The 16,673-nt window shown below is 61.1% G+C and overlaps 1 protein-coding gene across 46 annotated transcripts in view; it reads right to left on the bottom strand.

The window, feature by feature from the left end:
• Positions 1 to 605: 605 nt before the first annotated feature.
• The window catches only part of PPP6R2 (protein phosphatase 6 regulatory subunit 2), a 60,406-nt gene continuing 44,338 nt past the window's right edge, over positions 606 to 16,673 (bottom strand). For 9 of the 46 annotated variants that reach the window (XM_081591044.1, XM_081591065.1, XM_081591070.1 and 6 more), the window contains 16 exons: positions 15,488 to 15,614; positions 14,630 to 14,782; positions 8,723 to 8,926; positions 8,123 to 8,187; positions 6,621 to 6,736; positions 5,491 to 5,576; positions 5,255 to 5,335; positions 4,877 to 4,974; positions 4,508 to 4,565; positions 4,314 to 4,429; positions 4,066 to 4,229; positions 3,610 to 3,781; positions 3,443 to 3,531; positions 2,840 to 2,987; positions 1,431 to 1,694; positions 606 to 1,347 (listed from right to left, as the gene is read on the bottom strand). In XM_081591044.1, coding sequence (XP_081447170.1) covers positions 1,296 to 1,347; positions 1,431 to 1,694; positions 2,840 to 2,987; positions 3,443 to 3,531; positions 3,610 to 3,781; positions 4,066 to 4,229; positions 4,314 to 4,429; positions 4,508 to 4,565; positions 4,877 to 4,974; positions 5,255 to 5,335; positions 5,491 to 5,576; positions 6,621 to 6,736; positions 8,123 to 8,187; positions 8,723 to 8,926; positions 14,630 to 14,782; positions 15,488 to 15,614 — 1,993 coding nt within the window. In that variant the 3' untranslated portion in view covers positions 606 to 1,295. The remainder of the gene's footprint in view (positions 1,348 to 1,430; positions 1,695 to 2,839; positions 2,988 to 3,442; positions 3,532 to 3,609; positions 3,782 to 4,065; positions 4,230 to 4,313; positions 4,430 to 4,507; positions 4,566 to 4,876; positions 4,975 to 5,254; positions 5,336 to 5,490; positions 5,577 to 6,620; positions 6,737 to 8,122; positions 8,188 to 8,722; positions 8,927 to 14,629; positions 14,783 to 15,487; positions 15,615 to 16,673) is intronic. The other 37 variants (XM_081591072.1, XM_081591048.1, XM_081591071.1 and 34 more) reach the window with 8 other exon arrangements.

Here is a 16,673-nt window from a genome sequence, read left to right as displayed (position 1 = left end):
GTTAGGACAGGGTGCAGTCTCCCTGATCCCTGCTCAGATGAGAGTCCATGGGATGGGACGGCAGGGCCTGGGGGAGACACCAAGGAGGGGGGCGCTCTGGGGAGCAAGGGTGCTCGGGGCTCAGGGCGGAGGTGGGATGGTGAGGCACGGTGCCCCGATGGCATCCGTGACGGGAGCTCTGTCCCAACGCCCGTCTCTTCCTCTCCCGAGTCCTGCCTTTGGCCCTGACCATCCTCACTGCCCTATTCGCAGGTGTAATGGGGGTCACTCTCCATTCAAGTGTGGGCGTCACGTGGACTGTGCCTCACTCGCAATGGGTGCCAACCAGGGGCGGGGCGGCAGCAGGTGGGAGGTGGGGTGTGGCACTACGGAGGCCAGAGGTTCCCCCAAGAGGTCCTGGGTGGAGACCACCCACCGCGGGAGGTAAGGCGTTGGCAGGTCCTCCCTGGGACAGCTGTTGGGCTGAGGCCCCTGCCCAGCACGCAGTCTCCAGGCGGAGCTGGTCTTGGTGCCGACTCAGACGGGCCTGGGGCAGTGGAGGGCCCGCCGGCCCCTGCCTGGAGCTCCAGGGCCTGCAGCGGAACACCACGCGAGACACGCGGGGCTGTAGGTGAGAATAACAGCCTTTATTGGAGTCGAGGGTCTGGGTGCCGTCAGATCGTCAGAACGTCACGTGAGGTGACCCTGCAGACCCCCCGGGACAGCTCGGCGCCCCCCAGCACTGCTGGGCTCTCCGCACCCCATCCACGCCCTCGGCCAGCGCCTGCCCGGCACCCCCGGTGCACACTGGCGGGAGCCCAGGACACCCTGCCAGGCCGCAGGGGGCTTGTTTCTTAAGGCAGTCGTTTGCAGCCTGGCACAGGGCCCACTCCCAGGAGCTCTGGGCAGCTAGGACCCCGTCTGGCCAGCCCCGCTCCAGACCTGCATCTGACCCCAGAGCCTCAGAGACCCTCTCCTGTGCCAGATAAAAAGTGCAAACACGTGGCTCTTCCTGCATCTGTTAAAAAAAAAAATGGTAAAAAAACAGGCAGGGAGTCTGTGGAGTCTGGCCTGGCCCTCAGGGCTCCTGCGGGCAGAGCCACGACCGAGGCCTTATTGCTGTGTGCGGGGCTGGACCCCCATGGCCTGCTCGGTCGGGGTCAGGCAGGAGAAATGCAGACGGGGCTGTCCAGCTGGTTCCAACTGCCAGCTTTACCAATGCAGCATTTATTTTTAAATTAAATTAAATAAAAAAAGACAAACTGCGTCACCAGGTAGTTTTCTGGGTTGGGCGCCAAGACTGCGCAGCAGCAGCGTCACACGGGGCCATTGAGGGCGGCCCCTGAGGGCGGCGGCCCATCAGCCTGTCTGTGGGAGAGGGTGGGGGGGTCGCTCAGGGTGGGTCCCCCCCACCCCGGGTCCCCCGCCCTCCCCTGGCCTGACCAGCTCACCTGTCTCTCGTCACTGTCCCCAGGGCAGCCGCCATGGAAACGGCTGGGCTAGCGGGGGCTGTGGTGGTGACTGCCACCATGGGCCCCGGGGGGACGGCCACGGCCAGCACGGGGGAGACGGCCCGGGTCGTGGGGCCCGTGATGCCCAGCGCCGTGGGAGCCATCACAGCAGCCTCGGGGAGGGTGGCCACGGCGGGGGCAGCGGGTGCCTCTGCAGGGTTCAGGGGTGCCGGGCCTGGCGGTGAGCTGGGGGCATGGTCAGTCCTGCGTGGCAGACGGGCTCCGGTTACCCAGGCCCCCGCTCTGCCACCCCAAGTTCCAAACACTCCAAAGACCCCTGTGCGGCCCTCCAGGCGGCCGCCTCCTGCCAGGATCGCTCAGCCGGGGCTGCCCCTCAGGAGCTCCCAACAGCCCACACCCCTCTGTGGACCACGTGGCCCAGGGCCATCCCCTGGACAGCCGCAGGCCCCGTCTGCCCAGAGTGCGTCCACCCACCCCTGGAGAAGGAGAGCACAAGAGGGGGCCTGGGGCCCACGTGGGCCCACAGCACCAGCAGCCGCACCCACCCGCACTACATGGCGTCACCCGCTGCCTCGCGAGGACTCGGGAGGCAGCGAGGGGCAGGGGGAGCCTGCAGACAAGCCTGGTTCGTTACCCACACAGCTCGAAGAGCACCCCTCAAACCAAAGGACTTGCTTTCACAAGATCGTGGAGCAGGTTTTGGGGGGGGTGGGGGTCAGGAAGGGAAGAAATGCAGCCTCAGCGTGAACGAGCCCCTCCTGACACAGGCGCCTGCTCCCTCCCAGGTGGGCCCACGGCCCATGAGCCCAGCACCGTGCCAGCCGGGATCAGCATGCCCTGGGTCCCAGGAGCCAGTGTGTGTGAGCCAGAGCTGGGCCCCCACGGACAGGCTGAGCCCCAGAACCAAGAGGGAGGCTCCAAGGTGGCCGCTGGGAGCTGGGAGCAGCCCTGTCTCCTGTCCTGGGCTCCTGCCCAGCCCGGAGCCCTGTGTCCACAGTGGGTCCCACAGGCCGTGGGCCCGCCCTGCGTACGGGAGTGGGTACAGGGCTGAGCTTGCTGGGGGAATGCCCTTGTCAGAGCCTGGGTCCAAGCAGAGCCCCAAACCCCCTCGTCCTACCGGTCCAGCGAGACAGACGTGCGTGTGTCTGAGGCGCCCGGGGATGGGTGTGACCCTGCACTAGGCACCCACCCAGGAACGGCAGGAGCTCCAGAGCACCCCCCCGCTGGGACCCCCGAAGCCTGGCCATCCCCTCCAGCGAGGCCTGGGGTGGGCTGGCCCCTCGCTACCTCAGTGACCACCCGTGGCTTCCCCTTAGAGGGAGCAGTGGGGACCGCCAAGCCTCTGCGCGCCCCTGGGAACCCCCTGCCACCCACCCTGCCCTGCTCACCTGGGGCCCGACACAGACAGTGGGGAGGCCTTCTGGCTGGGACCCACACTAACAGCCTCCGAGGCAGCAGCCGCCTTCTGCTCATCCTCAGGGCTGCTGGCAGCCACCAGGGGTGCCTTCCTGGTGACACACGTGCTCCAGGCACCAACTGCGAGATAGGGAGCCAGTGATGCCAGGTGAGGACAGAGGGCGTGCGGGAACTTCAGCTCACAACCCAGGGACACACCTGTCCCCCACACCCACTACTGTGCCTATGTAACATGCACACGTTGTGTCTGAATTCACAGAACTGCAGAGAACTGTCCTCCCCACAGGCAGGGCCACCACTCAGCCTTCTGGCTTCCAAGTCTGTCTGATGGGGCTCAGGGCCTGCGCTCTGGACAGGCCCCAGGATGAGCACAGGGTGGCATGGTGCCCCCTGCGATCTGCTCCTGGGAGGTGGCGGGCCAGCCCGGGGGCCTTGCCTGGAGGTGGGGCCTCCCCCAGCGACAGGCCCACTCCAGGCCCCAGGCGGCACAGGCCCCAACATCACCAGGGGACACGGCCGCCCTGGGGTCCTGGCCACCACATCCCACTCCTCTGCTCAAAGTGGCCCCTACTCACGGGTTCTCTCTGGGCCGTGGTTCAGGCCACCCTGGGCGTCGCCATGACCAGTGTCCACCGGGGAGCTGCACCTCGGCCCCGACTCCGAGCTGTGGATGAGGCCGACAGTGAGCTGGAGCCAGGAGGCCTGGCTTCAGGCAGCCAGGGCCGCCGACCCCCCGCCTCACCAACAGAAAGGCTGCAAGTCGGCGAACTGGGCCCAGCCTTTCTCCTCCGGAGCAGAGGTGCTGGCGGAGCTGGCTGCCCACACACTGGAACCCACGTCCAGTGCCACTGCTGAGGCCGGGCCTGCGGCCATGGGAGTCACTGGCCCATCAAACACGGCCCACGGGGAGCCTGCTGGCGGAAACAGGATGTCCATGTTCCTTGTCCAGCAGGCAGACCTGCCCTGCCCTGGGGTCCAGGAGTCACTGACAGTGGAGACCCCGCAGCAAGGGGACAGACGCGCCTCCCCCAGTGAGTCCCGGGGACACCCACCCCGAGCCAGGACGGCGTGGCCGGAGGGTGGCTCTGACGGGCTCCACCGGGACTGTCAGGGCCTGAAAGCGTCTGCTGCAGGGGCGGGGGCACCAGATCCTCTGTCCCCGCGTCTCCACCAATCCCCCCGCGGCCCCATCACCTACCTTCTGAGCCGCCCTCAACGCGGGGGCCTTCCTGCCGTCCGGAGACCCGCGGGGAGCCTGCCCGAGCTGCGTCCCCGCCCACGTCTGCACCCTCGCCCGCACCCTGGCCTCGGCGCTCCGGGCCGTCCTGTGGGCAGCGCTCTGAGGTGTGGGGGCCCCCGAACCTGGGGGGAGAGGAGTCAGAGCAGCCCTCCCCGCGCGCTGGGGCGGGGCCAAGGCGGGGCGGGGCCGGCGCCTCCGGGGCCCACCTGGCTCTGGTCACCCGGGCCGCATGGTGCGTCTCCTCGTCCTCCCAGAGATCGTCATCCTCGTCGAAGGGCTGGATGTGGTCGCTGCAGCAGGCCTCGAACAGCGCGGCGCCAGGCTGCGGGAGAGCACAAGTGGGCCCCGGTGGCCTCGGGCCCACAGAGCCTGGCCACCCCGGGAGCCCCCGCAGACTCACGCTGTCGTCATCGGCGTCGACGCTGAAGCTGATCTCCGCGATCCTGTCAAACGGGGCGCTGAGGGGACAGCAGGGACACCGTCACCTCCACCAGGACGGGAGGGGAGGTGGCCCCGCCCGGACCTGAGGGGCGGGGGCGGGGGCACCACGCTGCAGGCTCACAGCCAGGGGCCACCCGCCTGCCCGCGCTCCCGAGGGCACCTCCAGAGCGGGGGTCACACGGGGCGCCCAGCTGAGGCGGTGGTGTGACTGCCTGAGCAGGGCTGACCACAGGCCGTGGACCACGTCAGGCCAAGCGGCACCTGGCTCCCTCCCACAGGCACCAAGGACGCGGTGGGCAACGGGGGCGGGCACATGCCGACGGCTCACTTGACACTGTCATCCTGCTCAGCAAACTCCTCGTCGCTGAAGCCAAACTGGTCCACGAAGGTGGCCGTCATCTGCTGGACCTGGTACTCAGAGAAAGCCTGGGCGACAGGCCCGGCTGCTCTAAAGAGACGCCCTCAGCTGCTTCGCCCAGCTCCTGCCCCCTTGGGTGGGCGCCCAAGGCAGCCACGTCCACACAGCCAACCATGTCCCCAAGGGTCTGATGGACACAGAGTTCCCGGGGGCCCCTGGGAGAGGAGGTGAGGCTGCACAACCTTCAGGGGCGGCGGGTTGGGGGCCACCTCCCCAGGTCCCACCCGTGGCTCCGGTGACACATCAGGGCACCGCGCTGTGGGGACAAGGAGGCCGGGCCCCACGCACCTGCTGCAGGGACAGCTCGTTGGGGAAAACGCCCTCCATGTCCTCCTCCTCACTTGAGGGGTGAAGGTGGTGTGTGCTCACCTGCAATGGCCAGGGCAGGCAAGTGTGACGGGTGCCCCGCCGCCCCCAGCCCTCTGCACGCGGCAGCCCCGTGAGCCCAGGCCAGGCGGGACCACGGGGCCCGCAGAGCTCTGCCCAGAGGGCCGCAAGGGCCCCTCTGTGCCCGGCCTGCTCACCAGGTCCACCGCGTTCCTGCGGTTGGCCTCCGACAGCGTCTCCTCCACGAAGCTCTCCCAGCGCCCGCGGCAGTCCGCCGGGAGCCCTGCAGGGAAGGCCGCCCACTGAGCCCCTGGGCCTCCGAAACCCCGCGAACCCCGCGGCACGGTGCGCCCTTTTCGGCCTCACAGGCCCGAGCCCACGGGCGTGCGTGTTCCTGGGGAGCTCGGAGCCCAGACACTCGCTCCCCGACACAGGGCTGTCAGGGGCGTGCGCCTCCACCAGTGACTGAGCTCCTTGCTTGTATCAGAGGCCCCCAGCCCCCAAGCTTCTTGGCTCACAGCTGTCCCTGGGCTGTGGGGGCCACGGTGGAGACCACTGTGGAGGCAACCTGGCAAGGGCACATTAGGGGGCACACCAAGGCCACACTCATGTGCATGACCAACTGGACATTGGCAAGGCAGCTTCCCACGCCCCAGCGGGCTCAGGCCCCCAGACAGCACGTGGACCACCCCACCCGACAGCACGCACACCCAGCCAGGGCTCCCAGATGGTGCTTGCTCGCTCTCTCTCAGCATTCACAAGCGTCCCCCTCACCCCGGGCCAGCCCTGTCCTCAGGCCTCCACGCCACAGCCCCTCAGTGCCCTCAGAATCCTGCCTTCTGGGGGGTTGGGCCTGGCTCGTGTGCACGTGGCCTGCAGTCGCCCCGAGTGCACACCCCCGCTGGCGCCCACTGCTTAGGCGGTGCTGTCCTCCTCCCCAAGAGGCCAGGCTGCCCACCTTCTCCCATCTGAACCCCCTCAGGCCCCCCCAGCTCAGCCCAGGAAGAGTGGTGCTGGGAGCTGCAGAGTGGCATCCGGGACACGCAAGGGGCAGGTGGCAGCCCCAGGTGGAGAGGCTGCAGATGTGATGAAGAGGGGGCCCGCTAGGGCCCAGTGCAGGCCCCACAGGGCTCCAGGCTGCTCTTACAAACAGCACAAGCGGGAGCGCAGGGCTCAGCAGGGAACTGACTCAGGCCCAGGCCCACCGGGCACGTCAGCCCCGTGGCAGGTGAGCTGACTGTCCAGCAGCAGGGCCAGTCCCACCCGCTGAAGGCCGCACAGCAGGGGGGCACCTTGGGCAGCGACACCGGGGCCTGGAGGCGCTCACCTCGGAAGACCTCGCTGACCTGGCTCTGCAGGGGGCCCCCCTCCAGGTTCTGCACCACCGCATTGGCGATCCGGGTGAGGTGGCCCATGTTCCCGCGCCTCATGCCGCCTGCCGCCCTAAGAGAGGGAGCATCAGGTCTGCGGGGCTCTGCCTGGCCCAGCCTCGCCCCGCCGCCTCCCACAGGCCTCCTCCCTGCGGAGCAGCAGGTGCTCAGCACCAGGACCCCTCCCCTCTCAGCTCTGAGAGGCGCATGCCGCTCCCGCCCGCACAGACAGAGGCCCTGCAGACCAGCGTCGGATCAGTGCTATAGAGCTGCCCAAGGGCGTCCCAAGACCTGGGGGAAACTGAGGCCCAACTGGGGACCATGAGTGGGCAGCAGCAGGGGTGGCTGTCCCCGCCCTGGCTGGCGGCCACCAGCACGTCTCACGTGGCCCCAAACACACGGCTCTTCCTCAACCTCTTAATCGCCCCCCAGGCGGCCTGACAGCAGAGGACTGGAAGACACCAGGCTTTCTGCATTCAGAAACGCAGCCCTCAAATCCCAGGGCGGACGGCACCTGCTTTCCACCATATTCTCTGCTTAGTCCAGTGACAGCCAGAGAGGACACCAAGGGTCCCGATTCAGTGGGTCCCCCTGGCAGGGGAAGGGGGTCAGGAGACTGGGAGGAACTGGCCCAGAGGTGAAGTTGGACGAAGGTGGAGGCCTGTGAGCAAGCCGCCCAGAACACGGGAGAGCTGGGTTGAGAAGTCCAGGCTCGCACCCCTGCCCACTGCTTCCTGGGGCTCAGAGACCCCTCGGTTAACAGCAGTGAGCATTTCTCGACATAGGTACACACGTGTACGAACATGCAAAGCACAGGCCTCCTGAGCCACACACCCAGGCCAGCGGAAGCCGCGGTGGCCCCACCGTCCCTGGGGCTCCGTGAGGGTGGACGCACATCTGTGGGTCCAGCGCAGCAGCACAGGAAGGATGGACCAGGTGAGGTCGCAGAGACCCCCACCCAGAGCAGCCCCCAGGAGGGCACAGGGGGAGCAGAGGGGGACTGGGGCGGCCCACTGGACCCTGCAGCCACCCCAGGCACCCAGGCAGTCGAGACCTTCAAGCGGTGGGTGACACCGCCTGCTGGTTTCAGGAAGGCCCCAGCCGGTCAGAGGGACCAGAGGCCAGGAGGGGCAAGGAGGCAGGAAGTGGCCTGGGCGCTCTGTCAAGGGTCTGAGGCTTCCGTGAGCGCCATGGCTGGAGGCCAGGACGGGGACCTGGGAGGGTGTGGGACACAGGACCGGTGTCTCTGCTGCTGAGTAGGCGAGTGAGGAAGCAGCTGAGGGGCCCCGAAGCTGGGCGAGCAGGCCTCACGGAGCAGGACCCTGAGCACAGCCCAGCGGTGCCACCCACCCACCCTGTGCCTCAGCAACACAGCTGCTCCCACAGCAGGGGGACCTTTCCTTGGAAACAAACCCTCCGCGGCAGCCCCGGAGCCCCAACTAGGCCCCAGGGTTCTTACTGAGTGTGGTCGTTGGCTTCCCAGGCCTCCAGGATCCTCTGGACCAGGCAACACTTTTGGAACAGCTGGGGACAGGCAGCAGCGGTCAGGTCAGTGGGCTGCACGCCCCGTCCGCCCACCCCTGGGCTGAGCAGGCTCAGCAGGCAACACGCGGACACATCAGCCCCGAGCTCCATGTGGGCACACCCGGCATCAGAGCCCAGCCCTGTGGTCCCCACCGCAGCCCTAGGCAGGTGCTGCCCAGGGCCATCCACGCGGGGACACGCATTCCGCCCAGCCCCCCTCCTCTCGGCTGCCACCTCCTCCCCGCTGCCTCCCGCTGGCCACGCTCCTGCTTTCCCTGTTCAGGAGGGAAGCCGCTGGCCCGGGGCTCCCCTGCTTCCAGCCCTTCACAGACAGCTTCCCCCGCCTGGAGTGTGTGTTCTGGGTCTCAGTCACACCCGCACTCACATGCAGCCCACCCACGTCACGTGAGAGTTAAGCAGAGAACACAAGGCCCACAGCATCGCACGTGCACACGGCCTAGGTGGACCTCAGGGCACACAGGACGCACGGAGACAGGCGGGACACAGCAGCTCGCATAACCCTGGCTGGACTTACATGGGCCACCATGGTGCTCTCGGGGCAGCTGCTGGCAGGCTGGGGGGTTGCTGGGTCCCCGCTGGAGGGTGGAGGTTGCAGCCCACCCGCAGGTCCCCTGGCTGCGGCCCTGTCCTCTCGGGTAGCAGGGGACAGGATGGCGGCTACGCAGAGCTCCACTTGGAGGTGCAGGAAGTTATTCCAGGTGAACTTAAAAAACAGGTCCTGCGGGGACAGGGGACAAGGGACGCCCCCGGGCTGGCTCCTGCGGGCGGAGCCCGAGGGGACCCTGCTGCCCGCTGCCTCCCACACTGTCCCCCTCCCAGTCCGCCCTGACATCTGGCTGCAGGGCTTCTAGCAACTTCTGCCAAGAAGCCCTGCATTCCCTCCCCATCCAGCCCAAGGCCGTGCTTCTGTCTCTAATCCCTGCTCTTGTCTGACCGCTTCCTGTGGGTTTGTCCTAAGTGAGAGGCTTCGCCCATGGCGGCTCAGCCTTGCTGCCTCTCGGGTGCGTCTCCATGAGGCTGCGAGTTTCCTGTAAAATCACCTCCTCTACATGATACATGTTTTGCTGAGTCATATTTTTATCATCCTTCTTTTATGGTTTTATCTTTGACCCACAAATCACTGGGAGCCTGAGCGATTCTCCGCCCCCTGGGTGGCCGTGAACAGGCGCACGTGTGGACACTCCCCAAGGGGCCTGGGTTGAGGCCCCTGGGGGCTGAATGGGCAGCGGCTGCCCTCACGGGGCCTCCTCCAGACCTGTCTGAGGTCAGCAGGCTGCACCGGCGGGGGGGTGGGGGCACCCTTCCCATGCCCCGTGGCCACCTCACACCCAGCACGGCCCACGGCAGCCCGCGCCCAGACCCCCTGCTGCCCCGACGGAAGGAAGCCAGGTGCGCAGGGTGGAGAGATGGGGCAGGGGGACGGGGCACGCGCCACCCCAGGGTGTGGGTTTGGGGCCTTCTTCCAGGCCAGCGGGGGGAGCTGGATAAAAGGAGGCGGCCTGTGGGCCTGCACAGCTCTGCTCCACAGAGACGCAGTCTCCAGGCTTCACGTCCTCTGCCTGTGTGACCTTGGGTGACATGGAGGTTGCTTCATCTTCAACAGAGTCAAAACCACCTCCCCACACAGAAAAGCCCAGACCACACGACTTCGCTGGTGAGTTCCACCAAACATTTAAAGAGGAAAGAACACCACTAATCTGCTCAAAGCTTCCCAAAGAACTCAGGAGGAGAGGGTGCATCCTACCTGTTCCATCCTGAGGCCAGCACTGCCTACACCAGACACCACAGGGAAGACAACTACAGCTCCACATCCCTTATGAACACGGAGGCAAAGACCTCCATGGGGGATGAGCAACTCAGCAGCAAAACAATGACACACCATGACCAGGGCAGGTGAATCCCACAATACAAGGGCGGGTCAACATAGGAAAGTGAGTGAGATACACCACAGGAAAAGAACGAAGGGACTAAACCTATCCAACTGGCTCAACTGACACTGAAGAAGCATCTGACAAAATTCGATGCATTTTCTTGGGAAAAAACACTTAATAAGCTGCCTGGTGACAGATGAAAACAGCCTCTGGCGGTGACGCGCCCAGGAGCACAGAACGAAACACACACACAGCACGGACGCTAGAGAACCAAGACAGACGCTGCTGGGACGGCCACGAGCAGGGGAGTGAACACACAGATGACTCAAAATGGATCAAAGACCAAAACTCACATTTTAAAGCTCTTAAAAGAAAACACAGGGGAAAAGCCGCAGGCCAGTGGATTTGACCAGGCTTTTTTAGGTGTGACACCAAATGCTCCAGCAACACAAGGAAAAAAAGATAAACCGAACTTCATCGAAATGAAAAACTTGTGTTTGTCAAAGGACACTATCAAGAAAGTAAAAAGACAACTCACATGACGGGAGAAAATAACTGCAAATCATACACCTAAGAGATTAGTATCAGAAAACAAAGAACTTCTTCAATTCAACAACAACACAAAAGCAAACACCTCAACTCAAAATGGGCAGAGGACTTGAGCAGACATTTCTCCAAAGAAGATACTCAAATGGCCAGCAAAAGCCCATGAAAAGATGCTCAGCACCAACTATTGTGTGTGTGAGTCCATACTTAGTTGCTCAGTTATGATCGACTCTTCGTGACCCCGTGGACTGTATAGTCCACCAGGCTCCTCTGTCCATGGGACTCTCCAGGCAGGAACACTGGAGTGGGTGCCATTTCCTTCTCCAGGGATCTTCCCAACCCAGGGATTGAACCTGTGTCTCTGGTGTCCCCTGGATTGGCAGGTGGATTCTTTACCACTGCATCACCGGGAAACACAAATCAAAACACAGTGAGGACTTCCCTGGTGGTCCAGCGGGTAGGAACCTGTCTTCCAATGCAGGGGCCACAGGTTCGATCCCCGCTCGGGGAACTAGTAATAACATCCCATATGCCATGGGGCAGCTGAGTTGGCACCGCAACTATTGAGCTCTTGCACCACAATTAAAGACTCTGCATTCTGTAACTAAGACCTGACACAACCAAATAAATATGAAAAAAAAAGAGGGGGGGGGGAGGTGGGGCTTCCCTGGTGGCAGTGGTAAAGAATTCACCTGCCAACGCAGAAGACATAGGTTCAACCCCTGATCCAGGAACATCCCACATGCTGTAGCGCAAGTGAGCCTGAGTACCGCAGCTACTGAAGCCTGAGCTCTGCAACGAGACGCCACCACGATGAAAAGCCTGTGCACCACAGCTAGAGCGCAGCCCCCCACAGCAATGAAGACCCAGTGTAGCCAAAAATAAAAATAAACTTATTAAAAAAGAACAAAATAGTGAGATACCACCTGAAACCCATCAGGATGGCTATTATCAAAAAACAAGAGAAAGCACGTGTGACTGAGGCTGTGAAGAAATTGCTGGTGTGAATGTAAAACAGTGTCCCGCTGCCTCCAACAGCTGAACACAGAATCACTGTGTGCTCCACCAACCCCACCTCTGGGGATGCAGTGAGGACAGGTGAAAGCAGGGACTCAGATTTCTTACATACCCACATTTACAGGAGCATTTTCATGGGTTCTCAAGGCAAGAATACTGAAGTGGTTTGCCATTCCCTTCTCCAGTGGACCACGTTTTGTCAGAATTCTCCACCATGAACCGTCCATCTTGGGTGGCCCTACACGGCATGGCTCATAGTTTCACTGAGTTAGACAAGGCTGTGGTCCATGTGATCAGACTGGTTAATTTTCTGTGATTGTGGTTTTCAGTCTGTCTGCCCTCTGATGGAGAAGGGTAAGAGGCTTATGGAAGCTTCCTGATGATGGACATTGACTGAGGGGGAAACTGGGTCTTGTTCTGATGGAGGGGCCGTGCTCAGTAAATCTTTAATCCAATTTTCTGTTGATGGGTGGGGCTGTGTTCCCCCCCTGTTGTTTGACCTGAGGCCAAACTATGGTGGAGGTGATGAAGACAATGGTGACCTCCTTCAAAAGGTCCCCTGCTCACACTGCTGCTGCACTCAGTGCCCCTGACCCTGCAGCAGGCCAGCGTCCACCCACGCCTCTGCCAGAGACTCCTGGACACTCACAGGCAAGTCTGGGTCAGTCTCTTGTGGGGTCACTGCTCCTTTCTCCTGGGTCCTGGTGCACACAAGGTTCTGTTTGTGCCCTCCGAGACTCTGTTTCCCCAGTCCTGTGTAAGTTCTGGAGGCTCTATGGTGGGGGTAACGGTGACCTCCTCCAAGAGGGCTTATGCCATACCCAGGTCTGCTGTACCCAGAGCCCCTGTCCCTGCGGCAGCCCACTGCTGACCGTACCTTGTTGTGGATCAAAACAAATTGTGGAGAATTCTTCAAGAGATGGGAATACCAGATCATCTGACCTGCCTCCTGAGAAATCTGTATGCAGGTCAGGCAGCAACAGTTAGAAGTGGACATGGAACAACAGACGGGTTCCAAATTGGGAAAGGAGTACGTCAAGGCTGTATATTGTCACCCTGCTTGTTTAACTTCTATGCAGAGTACATCATGAGAAACGCTGGGCTGGGTGAAGCACAAGCTGGAATCAAGACTTCTGGGAGAAATATCAATAACCTCAGATATGCAGATGATACCACCCTTATGGCAGAAAGTGAAGAAGAACTAAAGCGCCTCTTGATGAAAGGGAAACAAGAGAGTGAAAAAGTTGGCTTAGAACTCAACATTCAGAAAACTAAGATCATGGCATCTGGTCCCATCACTTCATGGCAAATAGATGGGGAAACTGTGGAAACAGTGATAGACTTTATTTTTCTGGGCTACAAAATCACTGCAGATGGTGGCTGCAGCCATGAAATTAAAAGATGCTTGCTCCTTGGAAGAAAAGTTATGACCAACCTAGAAAGCATATTAAAAAGCAAAGACATTACTTTGCCAACAAAGGTCCGTCTAGTCAAAGCTATGGTTTTTCTAGTAGTCATGTATGGATGTGAGAGTTAGACCATAAAGAAAGCTGAGTGCTGAAGAATCGATGCTTTTGCACTGTGGTGTTGGAGAAGACTCTTGAGAGTCCCTTGGACTGCAAGGAGATCCAACCAGTCCATCCTAAAGGAAATCAGTCCTGAATATTCATTGGAAGGATTGATGCGAAGCTGAAACTCCAATACTTTGGCCACCTGATGAGAAGAACTGATTCACTGGAAAAGACCCTGATGCTGGGAAGGACTGGGGGCATGAGGAGAAGGGGACAACAGGATGAGACAGTTGGATGGCATCACCAACTCAATGGACACGAGTCTGGCTAAACTCCAGGAGTTGGTGATGGACAGGGAGACCTGGCGTGCTGCAGTCCATGCGGTCGCAAAGAGTCGGACACGACTGAGCAACTGAACTAACCTGAACTGGACAAGAGCATTACTAAAAATGGCCGTAAGAGGACTTCTGTGGCAGTTCAGGTGTCAGGGCTCTGCGCTTCCGATGCAGGAGGCACAGGTCTGATCCCTGGTCAGGGAACTGAGATCCCACGTGCCATGCCTCATGGCCAAATGAAAAATAAGTATGCAAATTTTTTTTAAAAAATGGCCAAAATGTGGAACCAACCCATTGTCCATCAATGTATGAATGGATAAACAAAATGTAGTATATCCACACGATGAAATATCATTCAGCCTTAAAAAAGAAAGAAGCTGTGACACATGCTACAACACAGATGAACATCATCCTAAGTGAAATAAGCCAAACACAAAAGGAACACGAAGGCCACAGATCCCACTTACGTAGGTCAGTGGACTAGTCAGACCCGTGGACAAGCAGCAGAAGGGTGGGGCCGGGGAGGGTGGGAGGATGAGGACTGAGTGTGTAACGGTCAGTCTGAGAAAGGTCTGGAAATAGTGGTGATGGCTTACAACAATGTGAACAATGAACCACATAAGTGACGATTATTACAATGGTGTATCTCATGTTATATATGTATGTTTTGCAAGATTCAAAGAAAAGTGACAAGCGGGAGGGGGAGAGAGAACTCCTCCTCCCCAGTGGGGGAGGGGAGTGGAAATGAGGCCTTTCCCAGCCGCTCTCGGACCCACGTCTGGGCTCCACGGTCACAGCAAAGCCCAGGGACTTCCCGAGGCAGGCAGTCCTTCAGGCCCAGTTCCAAGGCGGCTCCTTGTGGGAGGACGAGGAGTGGCTCTTCAGGCTGTTTTAGGCTGAAGAGCTACAAAGTTCTGAGGCAGAAACGAGAAAGGGGAGGCCCGTTTCCCCACCGTCTCTGCTTTCAGGGCAACCCTGTGTGAACCTACACTGAGGCAGGGCCTGGGGGCAGGACGTGTCTCTGCACACGGGCCTGCGCGGGCCGCAGGACCAAACCAGAGCCTCCCTCAGGCAGGCCCTGGCCCGGGGGCCGCGGTCTGGCTGCCCGTTCCTGACAACCACCCCTCAGGCGCCCACTCACCAGCAGCAGCCCCAGAGTGTTGAGCCGGCAGAGCTCCTGGTTGATGCTGGGTGTGCTCGTGTGCAGCAGAGCGGCCACGAGGCGGGCGCTGTGCAGGCGGGCGTTGCCCAGGGGCTCCTCCAGCACGCCGACAGTGGTCAGGATTGCGGCTTTCTGCAAACACAGAAGCACCGCCAGTTAAAGCCTGTGCCCACCTGTGGGCTTCATTTAGCTCAGGAGCCAACTGTCAAAGGGCCAGGCCACTGCTGTGTGACATGGCCTAGCCGGGGAGGAGCCTTCAAGGCGGTCTGCAGGAGACAGGGAGTCAGTCAGATGAAGAGCCTCAGCGCTTCCCTCAGGGCTCACAGAGTGACCCCGGGCGGGCTGCTGCTGCTGGGAGCCTGGGATACTCTGGTCTCGGCCGGCCAGCCACAGGGATGTGACCTGAGCTCATACGACAGAGGAGACTGATGACAAAGCTGGCCTCGTGACAGGGTCATCCTGCACGCAGTCCACCTTTTCACTGGCAGAACGTTCCAGAACCCCTGCCTTCGCAGGTCCTCCTTTCCAGTGGGAAGCAGACCACAAGCAGGCTGGTGAGCACAACAGGCAGCACAGGGGAGCACAGACGGTGCTGAGGAGGAGACCCAAGGAGAGGCGAGGGGCCGTGAGCTGGGCGGGTGGGAAGCCCTGGCTACGCCGGAGGACCAAGGGGGTGAAGAAGTGGGCCTTCCTCAGTGTGACCAAGCTCTGCCCAAAGCTGCTCAGTGGAGTGACGGGTCTCCCTTGGGACCCCCTGACCCTTGGCTGGGTGTCCCCAACACAGAGGCCAGGTCTACAGTGCAGGCAGGGCAGGTCGCCTCTGCTCAGGACACCTACCTTGGGTGGGCTGAGCAGAAGCTGGTGGAAGTCCTTCAGCCTTGGCTCGATGCCGCGTAGGATGCCAGAGCTGACGGTGCCCAAGCTGTCCAGTCCCTGAGAGCAGGAGTCCAGCAAGCCCTCTGACCTGTGGACCAGCAGCAGCTAGACGCAGGGACGCCCCTCCACCCGTCACCACACAGCCCTCCCAGCCGTGTCCGCTAGTCCTCTCCAGGGGGGCTGCCGATGGCACGGGAGGTGGACCCCAACGGGCTGCGGGCGTCACAGCCCGGCTGAGCTCGGCGCCCTCCCCCCGCCTTGAAAACCTTCCTGCTGACCCCCCTCCTCGCCTGAGACACAGACAGGACTGGCCACACCGCCCCTTTGCTTTTTTATTTAAACACTGTTTCCAGTTATAAAATTAATACACAGTCATTACAGAACACAATGTTTAACTGCATGAAAGGATAAAAATACCAAAGACAGCCAGCTGCTCATCTCTCCCCAACGGCCCTGCCGTCCCCGCGCTGCAGGCGAGGCCTCGACCAGAGGCCCCACTTCCTGCAAGAAGGGCCCAGCCTCCCTGGGCTCATGCAGATAAAATATCAATATTCTAGCTGCTGAACCAGAGAAAATGATGATAACATCATAATTCTAGTTTTAGGTAATAAATACGTATTGGGTACCAGAGTGAGAAAGAGAAACTGCTAACTATCTCACCATTGCAATTAAGTCAACTTCTTGTCATTTTCTGGTTTTCTCTTAAAAAAAAACAAACAAAAAAACAGCACAGGCTGCAGTGAAGCCCCCTCTAGAACAAGGACATGACGGGACTGCAGTCTCCTTGGGAGTCGGACCACCAGCAGCGCATGTGACAGGACAGGGCGGACAGAAGTGCACACACGCGCGCACACACGCGCACACACACACACACTGCAGGGACGCATCTGGACCAGCTCTGGGGAAGCCCAGAGCCGGGCCCATTCCACACATGTGTGTATAAACACTTTGCAGACTGGAGACGGGGTTCCTTCAGGCTGAGGTGGGAACGTGACTGATGGCGAAGGTCAAAGGAGACTTGGCCACTGCTATAAAGTTTATCTTTCAATGAGGAAAGTATCCCCAGGATTACTTGCATAACTAAAAATGTTGAAAACGCAGATAGCACACCCCAGCTGCTGTCCTGGGCCTCATGCCATTGAAGGGG

The sequence above is a fragment of the Giraffa tippelskirchi genome, chromosome 4 (assembly GCF_054371585.1).
Source record: "Giraffa tippelskirchi isolate mGirTip1 chromosome 4, T2T-mGirTip1v1.2.pri, whole genome shotgun sequence".
Classification (NCBI taxonomy): domain Eukaryota; kingdom Metazoa; phylum Chordata; class Mammalia; order Artiodactyla; family Giraffidae; genus Giraffa; species Giraffa tippelskirchi.
This window is presented reverse-complemented; position numbering and strand designations above follow the sequence as displayed.